The following is a 21763-nucleotide window of genomic DNA, read 5'->3' as shown; positions in this document are numbered from 1 at the left end:
CCCAAGTCTGGAGCCCAGACGACCAGGGAGGCGGCGACGGGCAGAGAGGAGTGCCAGCCCAGGACCTGGGACCCGGCAGGCTGCAGCCCGAAGGCTCCGCCTCTTCCTGCGGCCAGGAGGAGCCGCCGAGCCCGCGACGAGCGGCTCCTGCACGGACGCGGCGGCGGCGGCGGCGGCGGCGGCAGCTCCCGTCCGGTCGGTCGGAAAGGACTAGAGGCTGACAGGGAAGAGGAAGGCGGCGGGGGCGCCGCGTTACCTGATCAGAGCTGCGACCCTCATGCTGGCCGCAGTGCGCGTGCGTGCGGCGAGCGCGGGCGAGAGGTGGGACGTCGCCGCCGTCGCCCCGCCCCCGCCGTGACGTGCCTGGGGCCTCAAGCTCCTTTTCGCTCCGCCGCCTGTCAGGCGATCGGCGCTGCCGTCCGTGCGGCGGCCAGAGGGACACCTGGGCGCGTAGCACGCGTCACTTGGCGCCTAGTTCGTGAGTCACGGATGTCGCGTCCCCGAAAAGAACGCTGTTTAGGCGCGGCCTCACCACCTAAGTGAGGCCACTGAAGCTGCCTGGGAAGGGCAAGGCCCGCATATCAGAGCTGGGCTCGGGGCCACTGGATTTGTTTGGGTAGGCGAATGTTCAAAGTCACTTACGCTACCAATCGAAACACTTGTGGACGTAGAAAGGGAGAGTACGTTGGTCTTTACTAACTGAGCCACCCATCTAAAAGAACCGAACCCTTCAGTTTTTTACGTTTGATCTCCTCAGTACCTCAAACTTCCTTCTGGAGCTATTTCCAGGACCGCTAGGCTCCCTGTGGTTTGGCCACTCTGTAATAAAGAAGCTAGGAAGCCGATTAAGGCTTGATTACCAGCAGCCTTGCAGAAGGAAATTCTAGCTTCTAAACTTTTTCACTAGGTATTAATTGAATGCCTTTCGGGTGTCTGGCTCTGTTTCAGGCTCTTGTGCTTCAGGAAGGGGACCCCTGTCCAGGGCCTGAGAATGAGCTCTTGTCTAACGCTGTAAGTGAACTGTCTGAGGAGACCCAGGTATGGACAAAGCAAAGAGACTTTATTGGGAAGGAGTGGGAGCCTGGTGGGCTGCCGTCTATGGGGTCACACAGAGTCGGACACGACTGAAGTGACTTAGCAGCAGCAGCCCCAGCACAGAGCAGAAAGAAGGGTAGGGGAGCGCAGGAGGACTGCTCTGCCACCGTGGTTGCAATTTCAGGCCTTATGTTGATGGGGTTAGTTTCCTGGTTGTTTCTGGCCAATCACTCTTGACTCAGGATCCTTCCTGGTGGTATGCACATTGCTCAGCCAATATGGATTCCAGCGAAGAGGATCCTGGGAAGTTGGTAGGACATATGGTGGTGTCTCCTTTTGAACTTTCCCGAATTCTTCCATCTTGTTAGTTCCTTGTTCCTTACCAGGAAGCAACCTAAGTTACTGTGGTGCCTGGCCAGGTTGGATGGTTTTAGTCAGTTTCCCCTAATACTTGGGATACATCTATGAATAAAATAAAAATCGCTTCTGTTCCACTTTACTCCTTGGAGTGAATGTGGAGGTGGGCAGAGCAGGCAATGTGCAGCTAAAAAGTTACATAGTGTATTAATGAGTGCTGTGTGAAAAAGAATAGAGCTTGACAGGAATCAGGAAGGAGGTGAGGGACAAGCCGCCAACTTGAAGAAAAGTCAACTGTGTAAGTTACTTGTTATACTCTAGGCAGAAGAAGGGCTTCCTTGGTGGCACAGGGACTCTGCTGCAATGCAAGAGACTCAGGTTTATTCCTTGGGTCGGGAAGATCCCCTGGAGAAGGCAATGGCAACCACTCCTGTATTCTTGCCTTGAGTATTCCATGGACAGAGAAGCCTGACTGGCTACAGTCCATGGAGTTGCAAACAGTCAAACACGACTGAGTGACTAACACACACGCACGCACGCGCGCACAGAACTAAAAACTAGAGCCAAAACTTTAGATGCATTATGTGTCTGTGGAAAAACAAGGCTAGCCAGTGTTGCTGAAGCAGCCCAGAAAAGTGGGAAAGGAGTTTTTAGTGATGGAGGAAGGAGCATCATATTATTGATACCAGCCAGTGTTCTTGGCTTGCCCAATCAATAGAAGTTGATAAGATGTCAGACAAGAAATTCAGGGAAACAGAGGACAGTGAAAACAAGTAACAGTTTCCCTTGCTCACTCCTGGAGGCAAGGAGTGAGTTGGTTCCTTATACACTGTGAGGGTAGCGGTGTGTCCAGAAGTCATATTGGGGTGGTTTGGGTGGCTTAGGTGGTTTGCCCACTCCTTTAGAGGACTTCCACGGTGGCACTAGTAAAGGACTTGCCTGCCAATGCAGGAGAATTAAGAGAGACAGGTTCGATCCCTGGGTCCAGAAGATACCCTGGAGGAGGAAATGGCAACCCACTCTAGTATTCTTGCCTGGAGAATCCCATGGACAGAGGAGCCAGGTGAGCTACAGTCCATAGGATTGCAAAGAGTCTCATATCACAGAACTGAAGCGATTTAGCATGCATATACCACTCCTTTAGTAGTGTTGGGGCTTCCCATGTGGCTCAGTGGTAAAGAATCCACCTGCCAGTTTGGGAGACACAAGTGATGTGAGTTTTATCTCTGAGTCGGGAAGATTGCCTGGAGTAGGAAATGGCAAATGACTTGGCCACCAGTGTGCATAGATGCACATTGGTGATGTTAAGTGCGGGGGGCATGCGCAGTACCCTCCTTCTTTTGCTCCCAACACCTTGTGTTTGCTCCCAGTTCTTCAGAAGTGGTAGTTAGAATTTTTTTGGTCTTTTTGTATCTCGTATACTTATGCAAGCATTTATTTTTAGTCCCTTAAAATTTCTTTGTATTTTGTTCCTGGAGAGATGTTTGTTCAGGTGTAAGCACTGCAGCAAAGGGTACCAGGTCCCAGACTGTCTCATATTATCATTCCTTTTGTTAGGGGAAGCACACTGACTGAAACCACCCACTTTGGCCAGGTACCATAGTAACCATTTGCATGAGTTGTTTTACAACAGGAGATCCTGGTAAGTATCACAGAACTAATAAGCCACCACCGACCGGAAGAGTTCGAGAAAGGTCAAAAGGAGACACCACATGTCCGACTACCTCCCAGAATCCTTCTTGCTGGCATCCATCTTGCCTCAACACGGTCTGCACCACCAGGAAGGATTCTGAGTCAGAATGATTGACTAAAGACGACTCCAGAAACTAACCCCATCACCATAAAACCCGAGACTGCAGAACAGTCAGTTCTCCTGGGTTCCCTTACCCTAACTGCTCTCTGCCCGAGCGCCCTTCCCCAATAAAATCTCTTGCTTTGTCACCACATGTGTCTCCTTGGACAATTCATTTCCGAGTATTAGACAAGAGCCCAGTTTCAGCCCCTGAAAGGGGTCCCCCTTCCTGCAACGCTTTCAAGTTAGGCTCTAACAAGGGTCCTCCTGCCTGGTACTGTTCAGAAGGAAAGCAGAGCTTTGTTGTTGTTGTTTAGTCACCCAAGCATGTCCTACACTTTGTGTCCTACACTTTGTAGCCTGCCAGGCTCCTCTGTCCGTGGGGTTTGCCAAGCAAAAATACTAGAGTGGGTTGCCTTACCCTTTGGTCAAAGAATGGAGAGGTGTGAGTTCTAGAAAAATAAACTCTCCTCAGCAGGCCATGGGCAGGGCTGCTTTGTGGGGTTTTTGTCAACAGGAAGGGGCACAATTGTGTTGTTCAGGGTATTGTTCAGCACTTAAGTGCTTGGGTGTCAGATGTAGCAGTTCTGCCCTAGAGGTCTAATCCATGTTTTAGGGGCAAAACCTCTGCACAGATCCCCTATAGTAAGTGAAACTAAACACAAAAGAAATTGGACCTGTACACCTAGATGTCATCTTATTTTTTCATGGAATCTCATGTGCTTTGCCAGTGACATAGGCTCTTGTAGGCCACTGAGGACTTTGTCTTTCACACTAAGGAAGTGAGTGGTCTGCAGCATTTTGAACAGAGGTATGACTTAAAACATTAAAAGGATGACACTGGGCTGTATTGAGAATACAGCTGTTATGAGGATTTTGCAGTAAGCCTGGAGAGAAATGATGGGGCCTGGAATCAGGATGGTACTGGTGACTTGGATGAGAACTGGGAAGGTTCTGGCTCTGTTTTGAAGGTAGAGCTAATAGAGTCACATGAGCTAAATATGGAATGTGAGAGGAAGAAAACCATGAAGGATGATGCCAATTGTTATGAATTAAATAAATAAATATATATGGAACTTGTACCTAGTATATAGTAAACATTCAATTTGATTATACTGTAATGTTCTCAGCTTCCCAGGTGGCTAGTGGGAAAGAATTCACCTGCCAAGCAGAAGACTGATTCAGTCCCTGGTTCAGGATGATCCCCCAGGGAATGAAATGGCAACTCACTCTAGTATTTTTGCCTGGAAAATCCCATGGACAGAGGAACCTTGGCGGCTACAGTCAGTCCATGGGGTCACAAAGGGTTGGCCACAACTTAGTGACTAAACCATCACCACCATAATGTTCTCATTAACTCTCCTACTCTCAGTATGGGTGACTAGAGCAGTGATAGTCTGCATACCAATTTCAGCATCTAAAATGCAGTTTTAAAGTTGTGTGATTGTGGACACTTACTAAATGAGCCAAATATTTAAGGAGATAGCAATGTAGTTGGAGAGATATGACAAATGCATAAAACAAATATTTACAATACAAGAAGGCATATTTTGAAAGCAACAAGTTATGTAATGCATATGGCAAGAGTCCCATGAGTTGAATCCAGAGGATAAATTCTAGAAGAAGAAAAAGACTTGGATGATGGGTAGGAATGAACAAGAGGGATAGGTGGACCTTACAACGATAAAGGAGTTCAGGGCATGTCAACCCCAAATATGCCATTTTGACATATTGATGATTTTAAATTAAGGGTACTTGAGAAATAGTAGATGCAAGAAGGGCAATCTGACCTCCTTTTTATTTCCGAAAGCAGGAGATAAAAGCCCAATGTAAAAAATGCTTTCTCTGTACTTGGGAGGGGAAAGACATTCTCATTGCAACAACAATCCATTTGTCAATAAGCAGGTTGCCAAAGGGCTTCCCAGGTGGCTCAGTGGTAAAGCATCCACTTGCCAATGCAGGAGACATGGGTTGGATCCCTGGGTTGGGAAGATCCCCTGCAGAAGGAAATGGCCACCCACTCCAGTATTCTTGCCTGGAAAATCCAGGGAGCTAGTGGACTACAGTCCATGGGGTTGCAAAAGAGTAAGACATAGTGACTAAAACAACAACAGTTTGCCAAAACTTCAAGAAAAGTTGGCTTAGCCAGAACCCTATATGCATAATGTTCTACATGGATAGTGTAAAGGTAGCAGCAGACCAGTCAATGTCAACAATTAATAGATTTTATATCAGTATAGTCTAAATTGATACTTTCTATACTGTATTGAAATGACTTGCCCAAGATTTACCATTCAAAGCCATTGTGAGCTCACTTCCTACAATCTCAAACTATTATAAATGATTATGGATTAGTTTGCAGAGCCAACAAAATAGGTGAATGGAAAATTGGCTTAAAAAAATCTCAGTTCCTTGCCAGTTTACTTAGGGGAAGCTCTCATAGCCAAACACTGTTGCTGGTAATAAGAAGTTGCAAGCTGTCACTGAATTCTGCTTCTTTGGCAGCACATGTAAATGATGTACTGATTGATAAAAAGTCAGATGCTCAAATCAGAAACTCGATAGGTAGTTAGTTACTCCTCAGAGAGTATGTGCGGATTTACATCTCAAATCAGTGTATCTCTCTGAAGTCACTTTATACAGGGACTCATCAGAAGGTTTCTTGGTGAAGATTTAGGGAAAAAGTAATTGAGTGATTATTTGGAAGGTAAATTGAAGTGCATCCTACACGAGTGTCTGATGCATTTATATTAATAATGATAACTTCTATGGACCAGGCACTCTTCTAAGTGTTTTAGGTATAGAGACATTTAAACATAGCATCAAACCTATGATGTCAGATACATTGTTTTTCCCATTTGCAGATGAGAAAACTGAGCACAAAGAAGTTAAATTACCTGGCTGTTTTAGTCAGTTTGAGCGGCTTTAACAAAGTACTGTAGTAGTAGTTGACTTAAATAACAGCTATTTCTTTCAGTTCTGGAGGCTGGGAAGTCTGAGATCAGATGCCAACATGGTCAGGTTCTTATGAGAGCTCTGTTCCTGGTCTCTGGGTGGATGTAACCTCACATGGTGGAGAGAGACATTTCCATTCACAAGAGTTCAACGTCAGCTCCAAAAGGCCCCACCCCCAAGCACCGTCATATAAGGGATTGCAGCTTCAATATATGAGTTCTGGGGTGATGTAAACATTCAGTCCATAGCACTGCCTTAAGTTCTAGAGCTAATAAGTGACAAAACCAAGATTCAAACCCAGGCAGTCTAGCTCTAAAGTTTGTGTTCTTAACCACTGTTTTATACCTGCCACTGAAGTGGCCAACCTGAAATTTTGGCTAATATATTTCCAAAATACGTCTGGAAGGACATTGCCATCATTCACTTCCTGAATTTTCTTTTTCTGTGCTTCCAAACTGACCAATCCTTTTTCTGAATGACACAGATTGTATTACATGAATTAATATATTGCATTAGGTCATGGTTAAATATTATACGCCTGAGAGCCATTTTGTCTCTTTTAGATATCTTTTTTCTTTACTCCACAATGTGCTGTGCTGTGCTTAGTCACTTAGTTGTGGCTGACTCTTTGTGACCTCATGGACTGTATCCCGCCAGTCTCCTTTGTCCATGGGATTCTCCAGGCAAGAAGACTGGAATGGGTTGCCATTCCCTTCTCCAGGGTATCTTCCAGACCCAGGGATCAAAACCAGCTCTCCAGGATTGCAGGTAGATTCTTTACCATATGATCCATTTAATGTAGAATAACTAATTCAGAAGCCATAGGAGCCAGTCAGGTAACATAAATGAGTGAAGTAACCTGGAATAAGACAGTTTGGAATGGTGAAGACTGTGGCACTCATCACTTTGTGGTAGCTATCTGGGCAAATGTGAACCCAGTGTTACCAGACCTTCCAATTTTCCAGGAGATGACAGAAATCTTCATTTTAGTTAATTCCTTTCTTCAATGTTGAAAACTAATTTTTAAAATTGTAATTATTATGCACAGCAAATAAAACATATCTCCTTATTTTTAATTTTATAATTTAACTTTAGAGAAAAATCTTATTCTTTTGCTCAGTTAGTATTTATTGATGGCCCATTATATGTTTATGTATAAAAATTTTAAATGTTAACACAGCCACAGAGATATTTTGCAAAAATGTATGAGAATGTCCACTGAAGAAAAATGGAAATCTCAGCAGGACAGGGACTTCTAAATTATTATATTCTTATATATAATATTATTTATTGTTCTATTCATTAATTTATATTATATTAATTTATATTATTAAATTATATTATTATTTATAATTCACTTATTGAACAGTTATATATAATATTATTTATTGTTCTATTCATTAATTTATATTATATTAATTTATATTATTATTTATAATTCACTTATTGAACAGTTCTGGTATATAGTATGTCCTTATTATATATTTATTGACATACGTATATATGTAATTAACCTAAATTTCATCAACATAGCTGGTTTAATAAATTATTGTGCCTCCACATGGTGAAATAATGTGTAACAGTTAAAGTAAAATGAAAAATTCTCTAAGACATATTTTCAAGTGTAAAAAACCAGTTGCAGAAGATGTTTTCATTTGTATCAAAAGAAAATTAAACATATATACATAAATATATAAGTGAATATTAAAAACTACAAAATTATATATTAAACTGTTAAAATGATACTTCTGATGAGAAAAATGGGAGGTGGGACTTCTACTTTCACTTCATATCAGTTTATTGTTTCACTACTTTTGATGAATACATATGCATTACTTGTATATCTTAAAAGACTAACAATGTGGCTCCATAACAAGCAAATGAAATAAAATAACGTGATATTATTTGTTAACTTTCAGATTAGCAGAGACGATAGAAAAGCAGAAACTGGTGAGGATAGAGACCAATGCTGGCAGGAATACAGGGAAAGGGAAAATCTCAAGCTCAGTTGCTGAAGAAGTAAGTACAACTTTTCTGGAGGGCAATTTGGGACTACATAATAAATCTTTAATGTGCATAGAGTCTGACTAAGCATTCCCATCACTAGGAATTATCTTAAGGGGATAAGTGGGTAATACTACAGGGAATGTTCTTTGCAATGTTATTTGTAGTATTGAATAACAGAAAACGTGATAAAATTTTAGGTATTGGTTACATCAAAGTACTGTGTAAATATAACCATGAGTTGACATACAAAGAATACATACACACACACACACACACACAGGCAAAAATATGGCAGACAGTGTAGAATTGTGGTTAAGTATTAAGTTGGTACAAAAGTAATTGCAGTTTTGGACTCTGAATTTTAAATCATTAAAACTAGATACATCTTTATTAATCAAAACAGGAACCCTTAAAATCAACACATATTTTGCCAATGAGAAATAAACTTGTTTATTCTTGTATCATAAAAATCTGTGCCTAAGGATTTGAGGAACTCTTGGCAAGCATTTTCTGCCTCCTGCTGGTTGTGGAAGTGTTTTCCTTGCAAAAAGTTGTCAGGATGCTTGAAGAAATGGTAGTGGGTTGACAAGAGGTCAGGTGAATATGGTGGATCAGGCAAAACTTCATAGCCCAATTCGTTCAACTTTTGAAGCACTGGTCATGCTACATGTGGTCGTACATTATCATGGAGAAGAATAGGACACATTTTGTTGACCAATTCCAGCTGCAGGTGCTGTTTTCAGTGCATCTCATCAATTTGCTGAGCATACTTCTCAGATATAGTGGTTTCACTGGGATTCAGAAAGCTGAAGTGAAGCAGACCAGCAGCAGACCACCAAACAGTATGATCATGACCTTTTGTTGGTGCAAGTTTGGCCTTGGGAAATGCTTTGGAGCTTTTTCTTGGTCCAGTCACTGAGCTGGTTATCACTGATAGTCATAAAATCCACTTTTCATCAGATCAAGAAATGGTTCATTGTTCTTGCATAGAATAAGAGAAGACGATGCTTCAATTCGATGATTTTTTTGGCTTTTGGTCAGCACATGCAGCACCCACTTATTGAGCTTTTTTGCCTTTCTGATTTGATTCAAATGTTGAATGACCATAGGATGGTCAACCGAAGTTGAGTTCTATGGCAACTTCTCATGTAGTTATAAGAGGATCAGCTTCAATGATAACTCTCAGTTGGTTGTTGTCAACTTCTGATGGCTGGCCACTACACTCCTCATCTTCAAGGCTCTTGTCTCTTTTGCCAAACTTCTTGAACCACCACTGCACTATACATTCATTAGCAGTTGCAAGTTATCTCTGCTGCTTTATGAACCATTTTGAACTCGAATTAAAAAAAATGCTTGAATTTGCTTTTTGTCTAACATCATTTCTATAGTCTAAAATAAATATAAACAGCAGGTAATCATTAGCCAAAAAACTTAAAGTGAGAAATGTGAATTAAAATGATTTATAACATAACCACACTTGTTTAAGAATGTATTCTAATATCAAATGGAAAAAGTTCAACAATGTGAAACCACAATTACTTTTGCACCAACCTAATACTTGCAGTCTGGAATCAAACTAACTCCCTCAATATGAATGTCAATATTGCCAATTACTAAGCTTTGTAATTTGAGACAAAGTACTGAAAACTTCTTTTCTTTAGTTTTGTTATCTGTAAGAGAGGGTTAAAATATGATCTACCACACAGTTGTTTTAAGAATTTAATTAAATAGTTAAATAGTTCATTATAATAATGTAGTCTATATTTATTTTACATAAAGAAAAATCTGGAAAAATTCATTAACATGTTGATGGTGGTAGTATTGGGTGGTAAAACTGAATGGATTATTTTTACTTTCTTATATATATCTTTCATTTTAATTTTCCAAAATTAACACACATCTTTGTAAACAGAGTAGGTATTTGGAAAAGTGGATGACTGGGAGACTGGAAGGAAGGAAGGGAGGCAGGATATCTGACTGCTTCAGGCTAGGTCTCACAGGTAGGCAATACTCTGATGAACTTACAGAAAAGTATAGGATCTAGTCTTTAGTTTCATAGATTAAAGACTCTTTATCATTCATGCAGTATAGATCAGATTTTAGGGAACTAATATAAGCTACACAGCTTCATGGATTTCTTATTAACACAGAATAGTTGTAAGTCAGTTGATTTATTGCCAATAGAAAAATGCAATATGGAAATACAACTCTTTCATTGAAACATTGCCTAAGAAATTACAACCACAATGAGATACCAGTACATACCCACTAAAATAGCTAACATAATAAAGACTGACAATACTAAGTGTTGACAGGGATATGGAGCAACTAAAACTCTAGTGCATTGTTAGTAGAAATGCAGCAGTGGTATATCCTCTTTGTAAAACAGTTTGGTAGAACCTTTTAAAATTGGACATATTTTACCTTATGATCCAGGGATTCTATTCCTTGTATGTACTTCAGGGAAATAAACATATATATCCAGGTAAAATGTGTATTTGAATATTCATAACAGTATTATTTATAATAGCTTTTAACATAAAGCACCCCAAATTTTCATTACCTGATGAGTGAATAAATAAATTATGGTATATTCATGCTATAGAATACTGTTCAGCAATATACACAGCAACATGGGTGAATTTTAAAAGCATGCTAAAGTGAAAGAAGTCAAGCACAAAAGACTACATTTTGTGCAGCTCCATTTTTATGAAATGCTAGAAAAGGCAAAGCTACCAGTAATAGTATTGCCTGGAGTCAGGCATGAGACAAACTCATCAAGGACAAAAGGCCTTAAGGAGACTTTTTAGGGTGAAGGAAGTGTTCTACACCTTGATAGTAGAAGTGGTTATATAATTATATGCAATTACCAGAATTCATCAAATTTTAATGTACAGTTAATGTACAAATTTTAATGTATACTTCATTGGTAATATTTATTGTATGCAATTAGTATCTTTATTAAAAAAACTGTTATTGGTAAGGATGGAGTCAGTTTTTATTATCTGATAAATGGTATCATCCCATTAAGTCCCTTTCTCAAAATACATGGATGAATAGATAGATAGATCTATGAGCCTGGCAGGCTGCAGTCCATGGGTTGAGAGTTAACTGAAGTGACTTAGCATGCATGGATATAAGTGCCATAAGATTTAAACTTTGAAGGAGACCAGAATATCTTCATCCATTTGTGGGGCCTCCTTTTCCTCTGATTCTTTTTCCCAAACAATGGGAATTCTAGGATTTCTATATCAAAAATGTTTTAGGAATGTCTATATGGTTAAAAATGGAGGCAAGGGATTATAAGGCAGTTAGAGCCTCTAAAACCATTTTAGTGGCAGTTATATTTTCAAATACTATATTGATTTCAGTTAGGCACTAGTCAGTTATAAATATACGAAAGGAAATTTCCATTACACGTTAAAAATATCGGAATATATTTTAAAACTTTGCCTTAAGGGTAAGGTTTACTTCTGCAAATAGCTAGTTTCTTCCTTGTGTTTTACTGTGGTAGCTTCAAAGAGAGAGCAATAACATTACCATATTTTGAATTTATTTCTAAATTCTGCCAATCCATTATGTTTAGACCCTATATCTTTGTATAATATTCACATATTTTTCAATAATTTAAAATTTAATAACAATTCAGTTTTTAGTTTATGTCTCTTTTATGGGATTCTGATTATATCAAGGTTGAAAGTTATTACATTATTTTCCTAATATTACAATATATGTTTTGAAGTCAGGCAAACCTGGGTTTTAATTCTTGTTCTGAGACATTTATTTATAATTTCAACAATATGTTTTTCCTTCACCTGCAAAATAGGGATATTCACTTTTACCTTATGAGGTTAAGATTACATATGTATACATATACATATGTGTGTGTGTGTGTTAGTCACTCAGTCGTGTCTGACTCTTTGCAACCCCATGGACTGTAGTCCACCAGGCTCCTCTGTCCATGGAATTCTCTAGGCAAGAATACTGGGGGGGTTGCCATTCTCTTCTCCAGGAGATCTTCCTGACCCAGGGATTGAACCTGGGTTTCCTGCATTGCAGACAAATTCTTTACCATCTGGGCCACCAGGCAATTTCATACACACACACACACACACACACACGTTAGTTATAGTACCTGTCACATGTAAACCCTAAAGGAAACACTGAGAGATTATAAAGCAAAGATTTATAGCTAAAAAGCCAAAAAGGAGTTAAGGTGGAATCATATAAAAGTACTGTATTAGTCTAAAAGAAGGCAGAAAAAAAGAGAAAAGGGGGAAAAATGATGCAGAAAACAAATATCAAGATGTTAGATTTAAATCCAATAATATCAATAATCACATTAAATGTTGATGTTTAAACATCTAAAATGCAAGTAGAAAGATTAGACAAGGAAGCAAGACCCAACTATATCAAGTTCATAAGAAACTCCAAATGTGAAGCCACAGGTTAAAAGTAAAAGTAAGATATAAATATTTACTGTGACTAAGGAGGTCAATCCTGGGTGTTCATTGGAAGGACTGATGCTAAAGCTGAAACTCCAATACTTTGGCCACCTCATGCGACGAGTTGACTCACTGGAAAAGACTCTGATGCTGGGAAGGATTGGGGGCGGGAGAAGAAGGGGACGACAGAGAATGAGATGGCTGGATGGCATCACCGACTCGATGGACATGAGTTTGAGTGACCTCCGGGAGTTGGTGATGGACAGGGAGGCCTGGCATGCTGTGATTCATGGGGTCGCAAAGAGTCGGACACGACTGAGCGATTGAACTGAACTGAATTGAACTGAGTAGTGTTAGTTGCTCAGTCTTGTCTGATTCTTTGTGGCTCCACAAACTGTAGCTCACCAGCCTCTTCTGTCCATGGGATTCTCCAGGCAAGAATACCCGAATGGGTTGCCATTCCCTTCTCCAGAGGGTCTTCCCAGCCCAGGAATCAAACCCAGATCTCCTGCATTGCAGGCAGATTCTTTACCTTCTGAGCTACAGGGGCTTTGCAAACACTATTCCAAAAAAAGCTAGGGTGGCTGTATACATATCAGACAATGTAGATTTCAGAGTGAGGAATAAAATTAGTCTTTCTCCCTCCTCAGACCTTCCTGTGAGGCAACACTTTACCAACTGTTCTGTATCTTTCCAGAATGAGTTCATGAGAGTATAAACATATATCACTTTTATTTGTCACTAAGGGGAGCATACTATATTCACTGTTGTGACTTTGTTTTTCTAAATATTTCTAGGGCATTATTTTGTACCATTATGTATAGATATATCTCATTCTGTTTAACAACTGCATAGTAAGAATGAAGGTTTTTTTTAAGAGAACCAGAACAAATTCCAGCTAATGTGGCTAGGTGAAGTTCCTCTAAAGTAAGACCAGATACAACTAGTTTAAGGATGCTGGACACCTGCATCTACAGAACATTCAAAACTGAGCTCACTATCTTAACATGTCACACTCCTACACCATTACACCAACTCGCACTTCTACCAATTTGTTGTTAGCTGAGGACATAATCCTCCAACAATTTGGTCTCCATGGTAATTCTTAACTTCTCCTTCTCCTTTATCCTTCCACAAACTGTAATCAAGTCTTATAGATTCTATTCTCAAGATATCTCAATAAGTCAGAAATGGATAGTGAAATTCTTTTTGAATTCATTGCTACTTATTCAATATATTGTAAATATGACTAATGTGGTGTTGGTTTAGTCGCTGAGTCATGTCCACCTCTTGAAACCCCATGGACTGTGGCCTGCCAGGATCCTCTGTCCATAGGATTCTCCAGGCAAGAATACTGGAGTGGGTTGCCATTTCCTTCTCCAGGGGATCTTCCCAACCCAGGGATTGAACCTGGGTCTCCCACATTGCAGGCAGATTCTTTACCAACTGAGCTATGAGGGAAGTCCCAATAAGACTAACATCTATATCTAATTTCAGTCTCCAATGTCAGACATTTTATCTATAAAATTGCATCATAGAAGAAACTTAGAGTTACTTAAAGTGACAAATTGATATTTTTAATATTCCCTATTCAAAAAGTTTCTTTTCAGATTCCTTTTTATAATTCTATGCATCATTCTTATTTATGAAAATGTTTCTGGAATACAAATAGTGTTGTATAAGTATAATAAGGATCTGTGGATCATCTTTCTTTTCACAGATGCCAAATACTTCAACAAGTCTTATTTCATGTATCCTAATAATATACCTTTGAAATAGAAAGAAAATATTTTACTTTATTAAAGAAAAGACAGAAACAAAGATATATCAGATAATTAGTGCTTGCCCACACAGTGGGATAATGACAGAACTGGAACTAGAACCCAGGTTTCCTGACTTTCAAGCCATTATAAGTTTCAGAATCATAAAACTGTCACCTCTGCAATTTTGCAAAAGTAATAGCCTGTACTTTCACACATTCTGAATTTCTAGAGCTTAATAATAATCCATTAAAAAAGAAAAAAGTCTTCTTTCTAATCTCATTGGAAAAAAACACTTCTCAAGATGCAGAGAATATGTATTCAACCACTGATTCTCTTCATCAAGAATTTTGCTGTAAAATGAGCTTTAAAAGTGATGACATCAGACTCAATGTTACAACTATTTCACTCCTCTAAATTATTATCCAAACATATAAATGCCTTAGACCCTAAATCAGTCATTTGAAACTGATCAACCACAGCTTTGAAAATATTGGAAGCATCATAAACATCATGCCCGTCTGTCACTTCTCTTTCATCATGGAACATATATAGCCTGTAATCATTCATAGCAATATCTCATGGCTCTGGTAAAAGCTTATGAATAACCTTCTCTGTCCAGCTATGTATTTCTGAGTAATTAGATAAATTAAAAAATCCAACAAGCTACATTCTGAATGATGACTCAGTGGCAACAGGAATAATTAAATAAATGAGTTTGTTTAAGTGGAAAACCTATATTTCTCTGAAGTAGAGTAATTTGCAAAAAAAACTGAGAAAAACAGTTTATAAAAAGAGAATTTGAACTTGGAAAATTTTCATTGTAACTATAGTAATATGTTAGAATTTGATTGAACAACATTTTAATTATGGTCATTTTCTCTTTGAGCTTTTCATTTCATAAATTTCTATATACGTACATTGGCTTTGCTCTTTTTCTAGAACCCAGTAGATTAATCTTTTATTGTGTTTAGCAATGTGTATTTTGGATTATGTGTGTACATGATCCTAATATTGTTTTTCATTTCTCAATTCTGTGTCTGAGCATGTGCACACACAAGAAAGAAATAAGTAATATTTGAGAACTACTCAGCCCTGAGGAAGCAGAACAAATACTTGATACGATTTAATTTATCTACAGTAAAATACATGACAGAAATGATATAGGTAGGAGTTCTGATCAACAAAATTTACCATATAAGCATGAATATAATAAAAATAATGGGAGATTTTGATAAATAATAGGCAATGAACACTTTATTAATCACATAATTGGTATTATAATTCTAGAAATTAATCAGGATATTCTGTATTTCTTTACTGATATTAATTTGAATTTTTCCACATTTAATTTTTTTTGTATCTATATATAAATGTAATTTTAACATAATTGTTATTTTGAGAGAATGTGTTCTGATTTGGAAAAAATATTTTTTATAGATAAAAAATTATTTGAAAAAGTACAGTAGACATTAATTTCATTTAATATTTTAATTTTTTTTAAATGAGGAAGAATTGTTCTCTAAATTCTTCTCCTATTTTTTTAAATAAAAGGTAATGTGGTGCTGGAGAAGACTCTTGAGAGTCCCTTGGACTGCAAGGAGATCCAACCAGTCCATTCTAGAGGAGATCAATTCTGGGTGTTCATTGGAAGGACTGATGCTAAAGCTGAAACTCCAATACTTTGGCCACCTCATGCAACGAGTTGACTCACTGGAAAAGAGTCTGATGCTGGGAGGGATTGGGGGTGGGAGGAGACGGGGGCGACAGAGAATGAGATGGCTGGATGGCATCACCGACTCTGTGGACATGAGTTTGAGTGAACTCCGGGAGTTGGTGATGGACAGGGAGGCCTGGCGTGCTGTGATTCATGGGGTCGCAAAGAGTCAGACACGACTGAGCGTCTGAACTGAACTGAACTGAAAGATATAAATTAATAAAGAACAAATGATTAACCTATCTGATTTGTTTATAGGATTTTCTTTCTTTTTATTCATCACTGATTCCTTTTTCTCTCTTAGGCAAAAGGAAATTTATAGGTCCTTAATTCTACTCTCTTTTAAGATGCACGATAATTGCTGTCCAATCAGTTGAAATATTCTAATGTGATTGGTACAGAATACTAATATGTGGACAGATGGGAACATTTTGCTTATATCTGTTAGACCAAGTTAAAAACTCAGCTTTATCTTATGAAAAGACTTTTGCTTCCTAAGACCCTACCAAGACTTTTCAGTCATCAATTGATAATTTCCCATCCACTGGCAAGATCCCATCTGGTAGTTGTAGTAGTTTTATTACTGTTCACCAAATATTCTATTTTTCTTCCCTATGAAGTCCTTCGGAGAAGGCAAGGGCAAGCCACTCCAGTACTATTGCCTAGAAAATCCCATGGATGGAGGAGCCTGGTAGGCTGCAGTCCATGGGGTCGCTAAGGGTCGGACATGACTGAGCGACTTCACTTTCACTTTTCACTTTCACACATTGGAGAAGGAAATGGCAACCCACTCCAGTGTTCTTGCCTGGAGAATCCCAGGGAAGGGGGAGCCTGGTGGGCTTCCGTCTATGGGGTCGCACAGAGTCGGACACGACTGAAGTGACTTAGCATGAAGTCCTTTGGCCAGAGACCACTGATCTCTGTCCAAAGATCATGTGATTTGTTTTGGCCAAAGAAATAAACAGAGGAGACAGAAGTCATTTCTGGCAAGAACTTTTGAGATACACTACATAGTTCACTGGTTCTCTTTTTCTTCTACCAAGAGACTGGTAATCAGAGTGATCATTGCTCTACTAGTGTAAATCCTGAAACAAAATCCCTACCTGTTTTAGGATGGATACTTAGAATGATTGAGAAATAAACCTTTGTTGTCACAAATCACTGAGACTTTAGAAGTTATTGAAATGTGAAGTCCATTGAATTATCTAAGGGAGGAGATAAACCTGCCAGTTGGTATGGGCAGCAGTCTCTAAAGAGGCAAGGGAAGAAATGGTGTCATTGGATCTTTTTAGATAGTGGAGTGATGGGAGAGGAATCAGTCACTAGACAGGAGCTGTAGTGATAGAGGGATACAGTCATTATCATAAAAGTACACCATGAAAGAGAGATCACAGATCTCTTCTGCATCTGGTTTGCCATCTCCTACCAGCGCCTCTCACTGACTGAATTCCACAGGAAGAGGATAAGGAAGCATGTGGATGCAATTCACAGAGATGAGCCCCTTGGGGCTTAGTTGGCAGAGAAGGTAAAAAAGGATGAAGGGTTGGTTTTGGAAGGGCAAACAGAAGAACCTTAATACCTCCTTGTTGCTCTGTTTCTAATCCCTGTTTGTTTGTTTGCCTGGTGCATAGGAAATACTTAAGGATATTTAATGGATGAAAGAATAACATAGACTTTAAAACCAAAGTAATCTGGATACTAAGATTAGGCTGCATTTCTTGATACTAAAAAGTAAAGTAATTGGGGAAGCAATTGTGAAAGAGATCATATTGGTATGCAAAAATGAGGTGATTCATATTGAACAAGTTTATTTAGCAGATAATTAAGTGAAGAAGGTGAGTCAGAAAATGTAACTCATGGCATGCAGTTATACACAATTACTCAAATTATCACTGTTATTGGGTAGAGATCATCTGGGGCAAGGCATTAGAACGTTGTGTGGCTGTGGCATCTGATTACTACAGCAACAATGATGATTAAAAGACTGTAGGATAGACTATCTCTGTGTTGCAAAGCTTATGGAAAAGAAGAAAATTAAGCTTAGTATTTGAACTCAAAGCATGAAGAGAATATCAGAAGGTTTATATGGAAGTTTTAAGAAAGATTTTCTAAACCTAGGATTTAAACGTTAAAGAATTCACATTTAAAGAATTCTTACACGTTAAGAATTCACATTTCTTATCTAAGGTAGGGGCACTTATTGGGAAGAATTGAAAACTATTGGTTGCAATAAGGACATCTGGACAGGCATAGGTGAGACTGAGAACTTAGAACCTCAAATTCCTTGACGCTCTCTTGAGAATAGAACTGCTTTTCCCCACTGTCTGATGAAACCAGTCATTCCCTGTAGAAAAACTTCAATAACTTCAGCTGGGGCAGTTGCCTCTCAAAAGTGTTTCTATTCTCGTCAAGACACTCCTGCCCTAGAACCATAATATTACCTTATTGCCTCCAGAACCATAATAAGATTAAATCCCAGCATAACCTTGAGAGAAAATTGCAAGGTCTGTTCTGAGAAATCACCTTGCCAATTTATATAAACAAGAATCTGGCAAACATGAATTAGATTGAATACTAAAGCGATTAGGTCAAGGTGAATGAATTATAAGATTTGATTGACAGTGTTTCTCAAAATGTGGTCGTTGGACCAACCAGCATTAGTGTCACCTGAGAACTTGATAGAAATGCATATTTCCTAGACTCCCATCCTAGACCTAATGAATCAGAAACTAGAGCATGGCGTCTGGAAATCTGTTTTAACAAATCATCCAGGTGATTCTGGTACATGTTAAAATTTAAGAATCATCGGAATGTGCTAACTGTATGCTTAATGTGGCTTCTATTAGAATTTGAGATTTTGGTATTTTAGCCAGAAAAAATTGAGAGTAAGTCTAACAATTTGCTGGTAAATCAAAGTCTGGGCTCAGCAATTGCCTGTGGACAAGAGTTTAAGATTTCAGAACTACAGTGACATAGTGTAGGAAAGGAAGCTTAATGGCTTAAAGAAATGAGCATATTAGAACAGATTTAAAATGTGCAACTTGGTCTACACCTTCTCAGTCCAACTCTTTGCTACCTCATGGACTATATATAGCCCACTCCAGGGATCAAACTCGTGCCTCCTGCAGCTCCTGAATTGTCAGGCAGCTTCTTTACCACTGAACCACCTGGGAAGCCCCAACTCTTATCTTCCATGGAGGTTACCTACTTCATTCAAAACATAATAGAATGCAATGATTAAAGGAAGGGCCCAGGGATCAAACCCAGGTCTACCCGTATTGCAGGCAGACACTTTAACCTCTGAGCCACCAGGGAAACCAAAGGAAGGGCAGCAACCTTTAAAACCTCTGTGCTGGCATCCCTAACAGCTGATGATGGACATGAGAGATGTTGCCATGAAAATGAATTCCCTGAGGGCCAAGTGGCTCCTCAAAACTGTCAGAAATAAGGTGGACACATTATTCTAGTATCCTTATTAATAATAATGTCTTATTAGTAGTAATAATTCTGTTATTAATAATAATATAATTTATTATCAATAATATTATGTTATTAAACACAGTTTACAGAGTGGCAACCCGAGTGTTTTGACCAGCATGGATGTGTGTCAGTGACTAATTGATCACAAGGTCACTGACAATCAAATATGTGGGCGATCTTCTAAGGTGTTTCTTGACTAATATAAAATAAAAACCAGTATAAATTGTCATAGTGAAAATTGGCGTCATATCCAATCCCCAGACTTTAGCCAGTTCACAGAACTGAAGTTCTTTAATTTGGGAACAGGCCATGTCCCTTTGAGGAAGAATGTAGCCTGAAATGTGTCCACAAATGGCATCTATGTCTTTTCCAGACGAACTTGTCATTTACCAAGTGATTTTTACTGGGATAGGGAAATCCTCAGTCCTGAGGAGCTTATTAAATAGTGAGTCTGAGGTAATGCCAGTCTGTAGGAGACAAAACACTATCATGGGCCAGTATAGACTTATAGAGATCAAGTGATGAATAAAGTCTTGATTTCATTTAATCTGACAATGTCTTCAATAACACAATGTCTTCCTGTGGTCATTTCCACAATTTCTGAAATATATTTAAAAAATAGATTTTTTTTTATCAGCTGCAGCATCAACTTAGAAACAACTAGTAAGTTTAGGTTGCTATGCTATAGAATGTAGTATGTGACTTAAACTAACATTAGATGTTCAATATACAGTGCCATTTTCCTTATAGCCAGAATTCAGAGATTAAGGAACCAAAGAGTGGAGGTGGGAGTTACCTGTCAGTATTATATATCATATTTCAACTAAGTATTCAGAAGATTTAGAAATCCTAATTTCCAAGATAGAACAATTTTTGACAGGAAATATAGTCATTGTTCCATTAAATTAAGAGCTGAGACAATCCTTTGACAATTTGGGAGCTTCTCCCACTGAAGAACCAACAGAAAGACCTTACTTTACTGCCTAAAGTAATTGTATGTGAAAATTGGGTTAAAATGATACAATAGAGGCAAGAAGAACATGTGTGAAACTCAAGGATTTCACTGGGGAATTTCTTACTCTTCCATGAGAATAGTCTGTGGGAAACTGTGGAATCTCAATAAAGTCATCACCACTAAGAATTTTTAAATTGTAAAAATAAAGGTTTAGTTCACCCAACCAGGTAAATAACCTCAATCAGAAAAGTATTAATATATGAAAAAAGTTATATATATTTAATTTTAGATCTCATGCCCAGCTAGCAAAGCAGATATTATAGTGGCTATATTTTATGTTAATTTCTTTTAATTTCCCCCTGTTTGCTGCTATTGAATATAAAAAGTTCTGATGGGAGGTCATTTATAATTTACATTTCAGGAAGGAGCATGAATGAACTGAAATCACTCCATATTTATAGCACAGCTGATGTCAATTTTGTGTGTGGGGTAAGAGTTTCTCCATGTGATTGAGGGGCAAAAATTAATGCTGTAAGGCAAAAATGGTGAACTAAGGCAGTTATGCTTTCTCCCCAGTCTTCCCATGTATTGATTATCTACTGTGACATAAAAAATTACTCCCCAAACCTAGCATCTTAAAACAACAATTTTTTACTAGCTCATAATTTCTGTGGATCAGAAATCCAGATATGGATTATTTAGATACTCTGACTCAGGTTCTCTCAGAGGGGCTGAAACCTATCCAAAGACTTGTCTGGTAAAGATCTACTTCCAAGGTCCTTCACATGGCTATTGGCAGGATTCAATTCCTTAGGGTTTTTGGACCGAGGGCCTCAATTCCTTGCTGGACTGGAGACTTCTTTTTTTTTTTAATTTTTCCATGTAGACTCTCAGTAGGGCAGCTGGCTTCCCATAGAATAAGGAAGTGAAAGGGCAAGGGAAAATGTCCAATAAGGAAGCCCATGATGGAAGCCAGGGTGGAATCATATCATGGAAGTGACTTTTCAACACTTGTCACATTCTATTCATTAGAAATGTGTGACTATGTCCAGCCTTGATTCAAGGGGAAGATACACAAGGGAAAGAATACCAGGAGGCAGTGATTGTCGGTAGCCACCTTGGAGGCTGCTTCTCCTACCCTCAATTCATTCTGTCCCCTATTCTGCCCTGATATGGATGTAAGTTGGACAGCATCACTCAGGGTCTTATCCTTTGGCTTTCTTTGGGTTTTGCAAATGGAAAATCCAGGCAGAAAATAAA

The 21763-nt window shown here is 38.9% G+C and overlaps 1 protein-coding gene and 1 long non-coding RNA gene across 2 annotated transcripts in view; one reads left to right on the top strand and one right to left on the bottom strand.

Annotated features, from left to right (window-relative positions):
* Positions 1–375, bottom strand: part of DPH6 (diphthamine biosynthesis 6) — a 203589-nt gene extending 203214 nt beyond the window's left edge. The window contains exon 1 of the mRNA XM_055435402.2: positions 257–375. Coding sequence (XP_055291377.1) covers positions 257–279 — 23 coding nt within the window. The 5' untranslated portion in view covers positions 280–375. The remainder of the gene's footprint in view (positions 1–256) is intronic.
* Positions 112–16489, top strand: LOC129562369 (uncharacterized). The gene is made up of 4 exons (XR_008687190.2): positions 112–616; positions 949–1038; positions 8059–8158; positions 15906–16489. It is a non-coding gene; the product is annotated as an uncharacterized LOC129562369 (long non-coding RNA).
* The last annotated feature ends 5274 nt before the right edge of the window (positions 16490–21763 follow it).

The sequence above is a fragment of the Moschus berezovskii genome, chromosome 9 (genome assembly GCF_049115385.1).
Source record: "Moschus berezovskii isolate FMDL1 chromosome 9, NW_MosBer_1.0, whole genome shotgun sequence".
Taxonomy (NCBI): domain Eukaryota; kingdom Metazoa; phylum Chordata; class Mammalia; order Artiodactyla; family Moschidae; genus Moschus; species Moschus berezovskii.
This window is presented reverse-complemented; position numbering and strand designations above follow the sequence as displayed.